The sequence below is a fragment of the Oncorhynchus masou genome, chromosome 9 (assembly GCF_036934945.1).
Source record: "Oncorhynchus masou masou isolate Uvic2021 chromosome 9, UVic_Omas_1.1, whole genome shotgun sequence".
In the NCBI taxonomy this organism is placed as follows: domain Eukaryota; kingdom Metazoa; phylum Chordata; class Actinopteri; order Salmoniformes; family Salmonidae; genus Oncorhynchus; species Oncorhynchus masou.
The window spans coordinates 66,958,765-66,972,760 of record NC_088220.1 but is presented as its reverse complement, the minus strand read 5'-3'; the positions used below and the strand labels follow the sequence as shown (position 1 = coordinate 66,972,760).

At 43.5% G+C, this 13,996-nt stretch overlaps 1 protein-coding gene across 1 annotated transcript in view; it reads right to left on the bottom strand.

The window, feature by feature from the left end:
* Positions 1–585: 585 nt before the first annotated feature.
* LOC135546524 (sacsin-like) overlaps positions 586–13,996 on the bottom strand; it is a 33,833-nt gene continuing 20,422 nt past the window's right edge. Inside the window, exon 11 of the mRNA XM_064975020.1 lies at positions 586–12,770. Within this exon, the coding sequence (XP_064831092.1) occupies positions 1,195–12,770 (11,576 nt within the window). The 3' untranslated portion in view covers positions 586–1,194. The remainder of the gene's footprint in view (positions 12,771–13,996) is intronic.

Below are 13,996 nucleotides of genomic sequence, written 5' to 3'. Positions count from 1 at the left end.
TTATCTATCCATTGAACACCATGGATCTTCATTACAGTTAACTACTTATTTATCATGAGTCCTCCAAAAACTACCTGATATATCATGGGGCGGCAGGGTATCCTAGTGGTTAGAGCGTTGGACTAGTAACTGAAAGGTTGCAAGTTCAAAATCCCGAGCTGACAAGGTACAAATCTGTCATTCTGCCCCTGAACAGGCAGTTAACCCACTGTTCCTAGGCCATCGTAAAAAAAAAAATCATACATACATACTCATCAGTATACAGATAATTACAGTAGATGTAGTGTACAATTGTGCTCCTAAAAGACGCCATTCAAAGTCTGATAAACGGACAAAGAGTCCAGTGGAGAGACATTAAATGACGATAAAACAGAATCTAAAGTATAGACATATAAAACCTAGATGTACTGTAACATTAATCATTTCCCATTCAGTCTATTTCTCCCAATCTGCTGCGGTGTCACAAACACTCTACAAGTGCAAGTACCGGAGGAGTTTTCAGAAAGTGCTTTGGCCATTTACAAGAAAAGGCTATGATACAGAACATTTTCAACTTATTAAAAATAAATATTAACCAACCAACCATCAAAATATAAAATAATTATGTTTTAAAAGTACAAATATTATTGTAATTTTGTTAGTTCATTTTCAGATGTTGCAAATAGAACACATTGCATGACAACAGTGACAACATGAGAGAATTGGCTAAAATCAATCAATTTGACTCTTTAGATGGTAACAAAGAAAGCACAGACAAATGGTTGTCTATGGCAGGAAAATATACTTGTATAAAAGGTCAAGTAAAAAAGCAGCATAGTTGTACTCAATTATCTGACAGCAAATATATTCAACATGGGACTTTGATTAAAAAAAGTATTGCTGGGGTAATTGTATGTACAGCATTGCAGCTAAAGATAATTTGTGTCTTTGTAAAATGGTACATCCACATCAAATCACTTTCAGACAGCTTGGTGTTAGGATATGAAGAGCCATTCATGTATACATTCTGCATTGGCCACAGAACCAATTGGCTTACTGCATATCTAAGCTGCCAGCTGGATACTTCATTTAGCCTCAAAACAATAATATACATATCACTATTGCACACAGCCACTATAATCTTCTATTGTTCAGAGGATCTATGCATATTTTTTTAATTTAACATATCTGATATGTTCCAATACCATGGCAGAATTAGATTTTTTGCTGCACAAAAGTTTCAAGTTTGATGATGATCCGTGCTGTACATTCCATCACTCTCATTGCCACCTCAGACGTGAATCTGTCATTGGGGATCTGAGGAAAGGGTAAGAGGTCAGGATAGCGAGTTCTTAGGCTGTCCACACCATACCCCTCCAAGATGTTGACATCTTTCGCAAGTCCTGCTAGCTGTGGGTTGTACTCTTCCACTTTCTGTGCCAGTGATGTGGGTTTCACATCCTTGTCTGACTTTCCTCTAACAGAATAGTCAGCAGCTATCAAGGCTAGTTTTGTAGCCAGGTAGCATTTGAAACACACCCACTCATTGGCATTTTTGTGAAGGTCATTCCGTGCAGAAGAAAAATTGGCTCTTGCTTGCCTGAGCCACCTGCGGGCTTCCACAGGATTGCCAACGGACTTGAAGGTCGGGGGCACAAAGAAGCGATTAGAATGTGATGAACCTGCATAAGTAGTGAACTGCTCCCGGAACTGCTGTTTCTCAGACCTATGGCTTGTTGCCTCTTGGTTCCAAGATGTGTAAAATCTTTGAAATGAAAACTTCTCTGACTGGAAGCGGGTGGAAGATGTTGAGAAAGTTCTCCTGGATGCTCTCTCGGTGTTCTGCTGATCTGTCAGAGTCTGCTTCTCCATCCTGTTGATTTCATTCTGTAAGTGCTTGAAGACCTCTGTAGCCACGTCTAGATTCTCTGCATTCTTGTCCGGATGCCACTTGAGATACAACCGGCGAATGATCTTCTTCCTTTCCGTTTCAGCGAGCTTCCAAGCTTGCTCAATAACTAATGTCACATCTTTTAGGATTTCTGGCAATGCACTAAGTCTTATCTTTTTGGGAGAATGTTTTGTGGGAGGGACTTTGTGATTTTCCTTTCTAGTGAAAAGGGGAGGCACCAATCGTGGACCAGGACCAGGAGAGCGACATTCTGGGGGGGTTGTTGGAGTCGATGGGGCGCTGCTGTCTCGGATATGAGCACTTTCCTCTTGTCTAGAGAATTTGTATAGATCAAGAGAACTGACTATTTTGTACTCCGAATATCCAATGTCAATTTGGAAGCATTTCCCAAGGAAGCTTGGGTTGTCCTCCTCTTCTTTCTCCACTTCTTGAACAATGATGGCATACGTGTATGTGGGCTGATATCCGCCATAGACATCCCCTCCTTCAGAGTCCACAAGGTAACCCACATATTCTCCTGGGTAAAACACATTCATTGGATCCATGAGGAGTATATGGTGTATCTCAGATGGTATGGGTGTCCCAGGGAGAGGAAGCTCGAGTTTTGAGGGCTCTGTGGAGTCATACTTGACGCCAAGGTTGTCCAGCTTCTCTGTTATTCTGTAGATGTCGTTACAGCCCAGCATAGCAATTAGATAGGAGGTGTCAGATATCAAGTTGTCTGTTGCAGATTTAAGTGTCATCGCCAGCGCTAAGAGAAAATTAATGTCTTTGCTGTCTGAGTGTTGGATGTACAGATGAATAACAGCTGTACCATACCTTTTCAGGAAGGCAAGTGTTTCACTCCGGCTGTGTGGGATAGGGTTGCAGCCTTTGACTCTTAGTGTTGTCTGGAGTTTCTCGAAACAAGACACCTTCAAACCCTCACAAAGTGCTTTGCACAATCGTATGGCTTTTTCCTCATTCACAAGGAATGCATTGTCATTTTCATGCTTCATTATTCGTATCAGTCCTGTGATGAACTGTTCTGATGACAGTAGAAGCTGAAGGCGACCCTGAAGCGAACAGAGAGCTCCAAACTGGCACATTTTTGGAGAGTCCTCATCCAGCTGCTCCTCAAGAATACTACTCAGGAGTCTTGGCCTTAGCTTCTGTGGGAGCAGCATGATCAGCTTTGTGTGGAAGGAATGGTCCTTGCCAAGATAACACTGACTCATGTCCACAAGCATCTGAACACCTACATTACCGTGAATTCTGCTCTTGTAGTGTGGGGCATCGTCAAACACTAAACTGTTGGATTTGGCTAATCTACCATCGTGACTTGGCAGGTAAAATATCAAATCTCTGAGGCTCTCAAGGTCTTTGCGTATCTGAACTGGCTCATTCTGTAGGCTTTTGAATAGCCCTGAGACAGCCCTTTTCACAGTTCTCATTTCATTCGGATCGAGCTGCTTACCCTCTGAATTTCTGTGAATGCGGCACAGCACTTCAACGTATTGTTTTGTTGATACAACATCCTCTGTGCCCAAAAGCTTAAACAGCTGATGAAAGATGCCAAGCTCTAGTGGTAGTTTGTATAGGTATGGCTTGAAGTCCGATTCATTGTCCAAGTTGATGACAACCTCCTCTGGCTTTAGAAGTTTCCAGCCCTCCTCAACCATGATAAAACTCACCCCTCGTAGCTGGAAGCGAAACTCTCTTTTATCTGCATTGAGAATTTCGTAGGTGGATCTCAAGACTTTGTTTCTTGTTTTCACCATATCATCATCGGGATTGGATATGTTGCAGATATTTTTGCAGTTGCTTATCACTTTGTCCAAGGGGGGTTCCAAGTTGACACTTAACATGGTCAGCACTAAGTTCAGTTGTTCTTGGCCAGTCAGCGTGCTTCCCTCCTGGTCTTTAATGGCTACTGGTGTGGCCTTCTCTGGGAGAATGGGACATGATGTCCATAGTAATTGAATGATATCAGTTTGCTTGAATTTTGGATTGACTTGAGACCCACTGAAACGTATCAGAGGGAGAGTGCCATTCATCTCTTGGAATTGAGCATGGAGCCGGATCAGCTCAGTGGGTGCACGCTCAGGACAAAGGAATGCTATCATTGACAGCTCTTTGAGGAAAGCGCCAACCAATAGGTCTGTCCTCTCATTGAATATGTGGTTAAGGAGAACATCAACAATCATTTGGGCTTTTTCTTTGGACCAGTTCTCTGTCTGAGCTTTGATGCTGACTTCTTTTGCATACTGGAGAATTTGCTGCTGAGAGACAATGTGTTTGAGGCCTATATTCCTTAGGAATGTGATCCATGAGGTGAGAAATGCTGTCCCATTTTTTGGCTTTGACACTTTCTCAACCTTCTTGAAAAAGTCATTGGGTATGAATGTTTTTGGAGGGAGCATCACTTCGAACACCTTCACTGTTTGATCATAGAACATTTTGGTAGACTTGAGTCTGTTTGTGTAGTCATAGATGAATGACAGACCTTCTAGTTTCTCATATAGATGATTCTTCATCCCACATGACTCTTCCATTGCCATAAGTCTCTCCTTCAGATAGACAAGGTGTTCAATTCTGGCATCGTATGACAGGTTGTCAAACTTTGGTAGGAGATGCCTCAGGTAGACTTCCAGATCATCAATTGGGCAACATCCAAGGAAACTGTACAGTTCCTTCAACTGTGGATTGTCTGCGAGAAAGGCGAAGGATGTTGTGTGAGCCCATTTTTCCATATCTGCAGAGGGAATGCTTTTTGCCAGAACATAGCACGACCCAAAGTTTGCAATGCTGATGTATCTGCCACTGACTGCTTTAAAGCATGGGAGCAGTTTCAGAGTTTGAGCGTCCTCTTGGGTGAGATTGATTAAATTGCAGTTGAAGTACAACAGAAGAGCCTCAAACTCGTTGTCAGTTAAACTTCCTGTTTTGAAAGCTGCCGTCTGAATCATGTACTCCAGTGCTTTCAGGATGCTGGATGGATTGTCTATGTTTGCTGTATGCTGTGCCAAAAAAGGCATGACAGGATTCTCTTTGAAGCATATTTTGTTGATGGCGAGCTGAATGCATCCCCCTTTCATTAGGATGTGAAATATTTTGTCATTTTGCCCATTTGGAAAGATAGCTGCGCTTATCAAACTCAGGGGTAGTAACACATCGTGATCAGGGACAACCAACTTGTTGCTTGAAACCATAAATTTGATTCCTGGCAGCAAAGCCCAGTCTTTCAGTAGGTCGAGTACAGTCTCAAAATTGGGTTTGATGCCTGCCTGTTCTTCCTTGACTGCAATGTTCTCACTGATGAAGTGCCACGCACCTTTCAGCCAAGACTCACTGGCATAGCTGTCTCTCCACTTCACAAGGATCCTTGTTCTGTATTCACGCGGTAGAACAGAACTCAAAAGTTCCCCGAAACTGCTGATGTCGAAGACCTTTGCAACACCTAAATTCATCAGGATGTTGTTGTACTTCATGTATAGTGTGTTCATGAACAGCTCTTTCCTTGATGAGACCAGTTCATGGTGTGTTGACAGAAACTTTGGTTTCTTGGAATCAAACACCTGGAGTATGTTGTCCATTGTTATCATCAGTGGTAGCCCCTCTATGCTGATTCCATCCTCCTCTACGTCTTTGAAGCAGTAGTCAACCAGAAGCTTCAGGCTGTGGAAGAGCTTGTAATTTGACTGCTGGAGTCGACAGGGAAGTTTCCCAACTTGGCAAGATGTGTCTGGGGACGAGAATGTGAGGAGAAAGTTTCGTACATCCTCTGGGGTAACATAGCTCACGGGAATGCCTGCATCATCCAAACAGATGTAAAGACTGGCTGTTTCGTCACAACTGTGGACCAAGTTGAACCCCACATCCGAAAGCAGGGCCTTGAGTCGGAAGACATTTTCTGCAACAGACTTGCGTGAGGAGATGTTGTATTCTGAGTTTTTCAGATGTTGAAGTTCATCTTGCAGCAGATTGTCAAAGAATGCACGACCTTTGTTTGCAGAGGATGTGTTCACCCAGGAGATGTATACGGCAGAGTGCATGTCTGTGTTGTCAATGTGGGGAGCCCTAACAACAGGAAGGAGACGTTTCAGGTCAGCATGAATGCAGGTGTACACTGCTTTGACAAGACAGTACCAATCTGGCTGGATGTCAAGTCTGTTGACTGGGAAGAAGTACAGGAATTTCCTCAAAGTGTCTTTGACAATGTGAATTGGTGTTCCCTGTAACACAGTCATGGTGGGATCGGGTCCCGGGAAGTATCGTCTTTTCAGCTGAATCAAAAGCTCCACATAGGCAGGAGCTATCAAAGACGTCATCAAGTTGTTGTTCCAGTCACTCCTCACTCCTACTCCATTGTCATCTCTCCATAGGTTTCTCCTGGCAGAATCTAAGGCAAAATGTCCATTAACATGAAAGGGCAAGCCAGTCTCCAAGGAAAGGGGCAGAAAGCAGAATGCTCTGTGGGGCTTCTTGTAGTTGTGGCTTACACATGCAGCCACCCCTCCACGTGGAAAGAGAGTAATGTCTTCATTTTTGTGGGCTGAAATCACACTCTTTGAGACTTTCTCTATGCAGGAGAAGCCAGATCGATTGCAGACCATCCATGTTGTTCGATTGCCATCGGAGTCCTCTATATCCATTGAGTAGGTTATCTGCTGGACTGGTATTTGAGTGAGCTGCTTCTTTTTTGTCACACTATCCACCACTGATGCATGAAACTGCTTGCGTTTTAGACGGTCACCATCTGTGATTTTAGCAGTCACAGAGTATAGCACCTTCAGGTCACCTGTAGCTTTCTCTATTTCACAGATGGAAATTTTCTCCATGTGGTTGAGGAACATGAGGAGTTCTGCCCCATCGGTTTTTAGTTTATCCAGAAGGTTTTGCACCATTCTGTCTGATGCAGGAACAGAGCTGATCTCTGATATTTTGGCCATTTCTGTTGAGCGTATGGGGAATCTGAACATTGTGCATCGCTCTAGCCTGAAATGAGATCCCAGGTAAAGATTTAGCACATCAGAAAATTGAGATCTAAAGTCAGAGTCCAAGTCCCTAAACATTCTTCCAGGACTAACAGATGTCGCCCCGGGTGCAAATCGTGCATGTGGATCGAAGATGCAAAGAATGTCATTGTTTGAAATGAAAGACGGGCAATCTGTGATGTGATACACAGAGTTGAATCCTATGCCATATTGTCCAGTTTTACCAGGATTTGCTTCTTTTGTTCCTCTTCCTAGGTTCTGGATTCCTCTGACATCATCCTCAGTGAAAGGCTGATTGTTGTAGACACAGAGTGATGGGCCTTGCATTGGCAACCATTTATCATCAAATATTCTGTCTGTGGGGTGGATTCTTGGATCAAAAACAAAGTAGATTTCAGTGGCTTTAGCATCATCTGCATTCTGCAGGAGCTCCTTTAGCATTTCCTTCTCTGATGGGTAAGCGTTGAGGATACTTTTAATTCTACTTGTGAGTTTCTCTTTTTGTCCAAACTCACTTCCAAGTGTAGTGAAGCAGATATTTGAGGCATACCTTTCCAGGGCTTTGTGACGTTTGGGAACTGCTCCTAATTTCACAGCAACCTCCCTTGGAATATCTACATGGCAATATTTCACAGTTGTGTCTCTGACTTTGATCCAAGGACAGTCATTGTAACACAGAGACTTTGATGGCTGCAGTGTAAGATGGGTGTCAGGAAGGAGAATTTCCCCGTAGGTAGCTTGACAGAATTCTTGGTTTTTGTCTCTGATTAAGCCCCATATTCCTTCACTAATGATTCTGCGAGAGAGCTGAAAGTAATCCTCAGAGAGGGCTCTTCTCCCACACTCCTTTTTCACTAATTCAAGGACTGCTGAAAAGTTCTCAACTGTGAAGCTTGACTGAACCCCAACATTCTCAAAGAGCTCACGGCAACTGTTTCTGTACTTGTTGGGAAGCTGGTAGAGATATGGTGCTGCATCAAAGTTCTGGTAGAATGCAACTTTGAAGGGCTCAACATAAGTGTTCTCCACCAGAATGGAGCAGAAGGTTTTCAGCTCCTCATTGATCTGTGTCTTTGCTTTGGCATCCTGGAGCATTTCTTCATGTAGGTATTTGTAGCAGGCATTGGTGATATTTTCCTGATACAAAGTAACTCCGTCAAATGACTTAGCAAGTTCCTTAAGTTGACTGACAACTAGTCCAACTGTTGGCTTTCTTATCAATCCGAGAGAGTCTTTTACTGCCAATGTGATTGTGCCGCACCCTTTGAAAGATGGAGAGTTCTCATTAAGGATAGGCTTTATCAAGCACACTGTATCCTGGTGGTCAGTCGTAAAAAGCTCTTTGGCAGAAAACATGGTGGATGGGTGGAAAGTATTCCCATGCCATGGTAGTGAAAACCCTGCAGGCTTTGTCAGAAATGGAAGGAACTTTATGTCCTGTAGCTTCTCCAGTAGTTTACTTGCTCCCGAGTCTGTCATTTTCAGCTTCTCATCAATGAGACTGAGAATAATGCTGCTCCGAAGACATGCAGCAGTGTGATCATTTTCATTTAGATCGAACACAGATTCTGCACGTTCAATCAAATCCTGCCAAGAAAGGTCATCTTTGACCATTCCCAGCTGTACTAGCTTGACCAAGCACACTGGATTCATGTAGTCTTTTGAGGTTCCTTCTGGAAATCTTCCATCTTCAGCGTTGTACAGTTTTGCAACTCTTCCTTCTGGATGGATTAGTCTGGATGGTATGACTAATTGATGAGTGGGGCCAGAGCATGGGATGCATGGAGTCTCTCTAAGAATTGATGCAAATTCATCCAGTTTGCCATTCAAGACATAATGCATTAGTGGGTCACGAAGTTCTTTGTCGATGTCTTGAATATGTGGGAAAAAGACATCTAAGAAGAACTGCTTTTCAGTCAGGGTGTTCTCTATCAGCTTCCCTTTGCATCCAGCATCATCAAAACCTTCCTTGACCCAGTCAGGCAGCTCAACAGCACAGAGGTCTTGCGAGCTGCTCTTCTTGAGGTATTTTAGGAATATCTTGAAGGCAGCAGGGCCAATGTCTGGTCTACAGAGCAAGGAGTCATCTAGGAATCTGACGTACTTGATTGATACCCAGGTTCTGCCATCTGAGAAAACTTTTGCATGGTCCCCGTCACCCCCTTTGGCAATCTCTTGGTAGACTCCTTGGCTGATCACTGTGAAGTCATCGTGTACTACACTTGGATCAGGCCATGCTACATAGTAGCTGTAGTCAAGCAGTTCTCCACTTTCTGCCATCGAACGCAGCATATTGAGTGCTGCTAGGTATGCCTGGACAATCACGTGTCTCATGAACACTGAGTTCCAGTGTCCTTTGGTGTCTGTCTTCCAGATCTCTTTGCGGTTAGATGTCACAGCAAAACAGCCATTTATGTGGACTGGCAAACCTGTTTTGATTCTGAGAGGTAAATAGCAAAACACCTCTCCTATCGGGTTGGTGTGGTTGGTGTTTGCCTTCACTGTCCATTTTCGATTATCCTCCTCTGAGAGCAGAACAGCTACACCCCCACAAGGCACTAGTCCAAGTCGTTTTCCATTCTCACCGAGTGAAAATTTTAGAGCTTCGGTCACATCCATACATGAACAAATGAGCCAGTTTGTGAGATCAACTGCCTTTTGGGGCATTTCGTCTGTGAGTCGTCTGTTTTTTCCGTCTTTGGCAGCCATTTCAAAGTACGAGGAAGGATCCTCCTCTGAACCTCTGAAAAGGGGTGACTGGAGATCAACTATGCGCTTGAACACATTGTGAAACTCCTCCACCACAATGCGTATGATACAGCCAGACTTGGGAGTGTCAGCAGGTACCCTGTTGGTGGCTGCCACCTTTTTCATGACTTTTGCTGCAGATTTCAGAATGCTCAGAGGCCCATATGCAGCTTTGGATGACCATACACTTTTGTTGATAGTGACAACATCCTGTGCTGCTGCTGGATTGGGCTCTTCATATTTCAGGTACTTCAGTACCATGGAGCCAACATGCTGAGTGAAGAGAATGAGCCGGTGGCCACATATGCTGAACTCATCAACAAGGGAGTAGATGTCTGGGGTGTTGTAGTAGACACTGCTGATTTCACTCACTGATGCCTCTTGCTCAGTCCTGAAGGGGAGTCTGAACAGTGTTCCATCGTACTTGTACGGAGACTCTTGTGCAAGAGGAAGTTGGCAATTAAAGACATTGATGAAGGGTTTGAATTGATTGGGGAACTTTCTCAGCCGTTTCTGCTGTTTGCTCCAGTTGATCTTAATTCCCGGGTTTGACCTGTCTTTAATGTGCTTGCTGATGTGGTTGATGTTTGGATCGAACATGATCATGAACTCTCTGCTCATTATGATGGGGATGTCAGTGATGTGATAAACTGAGTTGAAACCTAGGCCAAATTTGCCAACTTTGTCTGCCTCACATCTCTTCATTGACCCACCTAACCTTGTTATGTTCAGAAAGTCAGTGTCAGAGAATGTAGAGTTGTTGAATGACCATAAGGAGGGGCCATGGCATATAAGCATGCCAGGGTCAAGCAGGTTCTCTCGAATGTCAATATTCTTCCTCATGTCTATCAGGAAACTACACTCTGTTGCACTCGCATCATCTGCATTCTGAAGAAGTTCTTTGAAAATATCTGCAACAGATGGATATTCTTCTAGAATGTTCTTTATTCTCACTGTCAGAGGCTCCCGTTGGCCTGATTGTTCAAAGCCAAGGTTTTCTGGGTTTATCAGTCTCGTACTCAAACAAGGCACATTCAGCCATTCTGCTGTTTTCATGGGGATATCATCATGGACTAAGATAATGGGCTCTGATGTATCATCAAGCAAGTCATGTAGATCCTCCACTTTAATGTCACAGTAGGTGCATTCATGAATGGGTTTCATGGCCAGTTTGCTTGGATCCTTGTAGCAAAGGATTGGTACATGCATGTCAATGTCCACAGAAATTTGACTGTTATACAGCCATCTCAGAATATTTATCAGGAGGAGGAGATCATGCTTACTTTCCTCTTTAGTAATTTCTTCATCACACCTTTGCCTTACTGTTTTGATCACATCGAACACATGGCTTGGGACAACCTCTTCAACTGAACCACAGAATTTGAAAAGTTTGTGAAACTTTGCAATGGTTTTTGGCAAAGAGTACAGGTAGGGTTGCAAATCGAGGTCAGAAATGGGTTTTAGAACTGTGTGACTAGGTGATGAAAAGGTCTTGCCAGTCCACACCCAATCAAATGGCAGTGACTTCATTGCCTCTCTTGCATCTTCAAGGTGTGCTTGCATGAAGTCATAAATCTCAATAAGGATCTGTTGGAATTGATACCAGTCTTCTGTGGTAAATGCTTGAGATCTGTGCCAGTCATTCACTGCCTTTAAATGCTGTAACACTTGATCAATCTGTGGCTCTATAGATAACTTCAGGGCCTTCTTCATACCGGCAGAAGTGCGCTCCACAAGTGCAACTGAAGAGCCAACCAGCACTGCATGGGATATATCGCACATTTCTGAGAATGAGCAGATGTTATGGGTGTCTCCCATCCAGGCAAGGGACTTTGGGTAATTTACAGGTCTGTCCTTGCAAACTGGCACCCATTTCAGTTTCTTCAAGGAATTCTGAGCTTCTGAAGACTTTACCAGCTTGGTTTGTCTATTCAGTATTTGCAGCAGTGTTTTTGCTTTCTGTATAACTGGTTCCCATTCTGGCTCATTGCCACCCTGCAATTCCTCAATCTTCTGTGCCACCTGGAGTACATCTTTTTCGCCGAGTTGTACTTCGTTTTTCAGTCCAAGTTGTCTCAGTGAATGTAGCATATCAGGAGAAGACGTATATGTACTTGTGGGAAACCTATTATTTTCCTCCATGTAGAAAAGATTCTGTAAAATCTCCAGCTCAGGATCAAAAAGGTCTGTAGTTGCAACAGTTTTCCCTGCAGATGTATGAATGAACTTTAGAGCCGAAAGCCATCCAATCACAGCTTTGTTTTCATTCTTTAGGAATGACAGATGCTTAAGGGCCCAGAGCATGATCTTAGTGATATCCTCTTTTGAGTAAAACCCTTTCTCCATGTCTTGAACAACCAACTTCAAGCAGTCAGTGGTCTTCACCTGTTCCACGTTCAGAATCTTAATGAGGCGAATGGATGCCTCATCACTGCAGCCCACAACATTGATGGATAGTTTGACGTCTGGTGGATACTTCGCAGTATGGTGTAAAGCCCTGGCTCCTCTCAGTGAGGTATATGTTGGGATGCCTTTCTCTGAACAGGGCCCTACTTTCTCAAATATTGTCAGCTCCAGGAGGATACGCTTCTCTTTCTCTGTGATGTCAGACAGTCCTGCCAGGAAGTCCCTCAGTGCCACTTTCTGTTTGCTAGAGAAGGATGAGACCAGGCTTGCCACTCTCTGGGTTGACGACCTGTCCAAGATTTGCAGTACCATACTGGGAGATGAAGGATGGATGTAGTTCTTCAACAGAGGATGCTGCAAACACAGGTCCAACTTTTTCATCACTACTACCCCAAGTTTTTTCATGATTTCAAGAAGGCTTTCAGAAATTAGGGCCTCTTGCTCATCCACAATGATAATAGGGGATGGGGTTTTGAGACGATGGAGCTCAATTGAGTCCACACTTTCTTCAAGGGGCACATTTGGGATCAATGGCATGTCTTCAAAGGTACTAAGGTCATCAGCAAAGTTTATATATAGATGCTTCCAAACCATCTTAAGCCAAGAGTGTGTAGGATGCTTCTTCTCTCGGTTCCCATGGTCCCACTGGACTGTGAAGTCTCTGGTAGGCCAGACTGTCGAGAGGATCTCCTTTATGAGTCGAGCTGACCGTTCAGGAGTTAACACTTGTACCTGAGTGCAGGGTCTTCCTGTAGAAGATACAAAAACGCAAGTTAATATAACCTTAATGATGACTTTCTCAATGGCAATTCATAGGAACTACATATGCAGTGCCTTGCGAAAGTATTCGGCCCCCTTGAACTTTGCGACCTTTTGCCACATTTCAGGCTTCAAACAAAGATATAAAACTGTATTGTTTTGTGAAGAATCAACAAGTGGGACACAATCATGAAGTGGAATGACATTTATTGGATATTTCAACCTTTTTTAACAAATCAAAAACTGAAAAATTGGGCGTGCAAAATTATTCAGCCCCTTTACTTTCAGTGCAGCAAACTCTCTCCAGAAGTTCAGTGAGGATCTCTGAATGATCCAGTGTTGACCTAAATGACTAATGATGATAAATACAATCCACCTGTGTGTAATCAAGTCTCCGTATAAATGCACCTGCACTGTGATAGTCTCAGAGGTCCGTTAAAAGCGCAGAGAGCATCATGAAGAACAAGGAACACACCAGGCAGGTCCGAGATACTGTTGTGAAGAAGTTTAAAGCCGGATTTGGATACAAAAACATTTCCCAAGCTTTAAACATCCCAAAGGAGCACTGTGCAAGTGATAATATTGAAATGGAAGGAGTATCAGACCACTGCAAATCTACCAAGACCTGGCCGTCCCTCTAAACTTTCAGCTCATACAAGGAGAAGACTGATCAGAGATGCAGCCAAGAGGCCCATGATCACTCTGGATGAACTGCAGAGATCTACAGCTGAGGTGGGAGAGACTGTCCATAGGACAACAATCAGTCGTATATTGCACAAATCTGGCCTTTATGGAAGAGTGGCAAGAAGAAAGACATTTCTTAAAGATATCCATAAAAAGTGTTGTTTAAAGTTTGCCACAAGCCACCTGGGAGACACACCAAACATGTGGAAGAAGGTGCTCTGGTCAGATGAAACCAAAATTGAACTTTTTGGCAACAATGCAAAACGTTATGTTTGGCGTAAAAGCAACACAGCTCATCACCCTGAACACACCATCACCACTGTCAAACATGGTGGTGGCAGCATCATGGTTTGGACCTGCTTTTCTTCAGCAGGGACAGGGAAGATGGTTAAAATTGATGGGAAGATGGATGGAGTCAAATACAGGACCAGTCTGGAAGAAAACCTGATGGAGTCTGCAAAAGACCTGAGACTGGGACGGAGATTTGTCTTCCAACAAGACAATGATCCAAAACATAAAGCAAAATCTACAA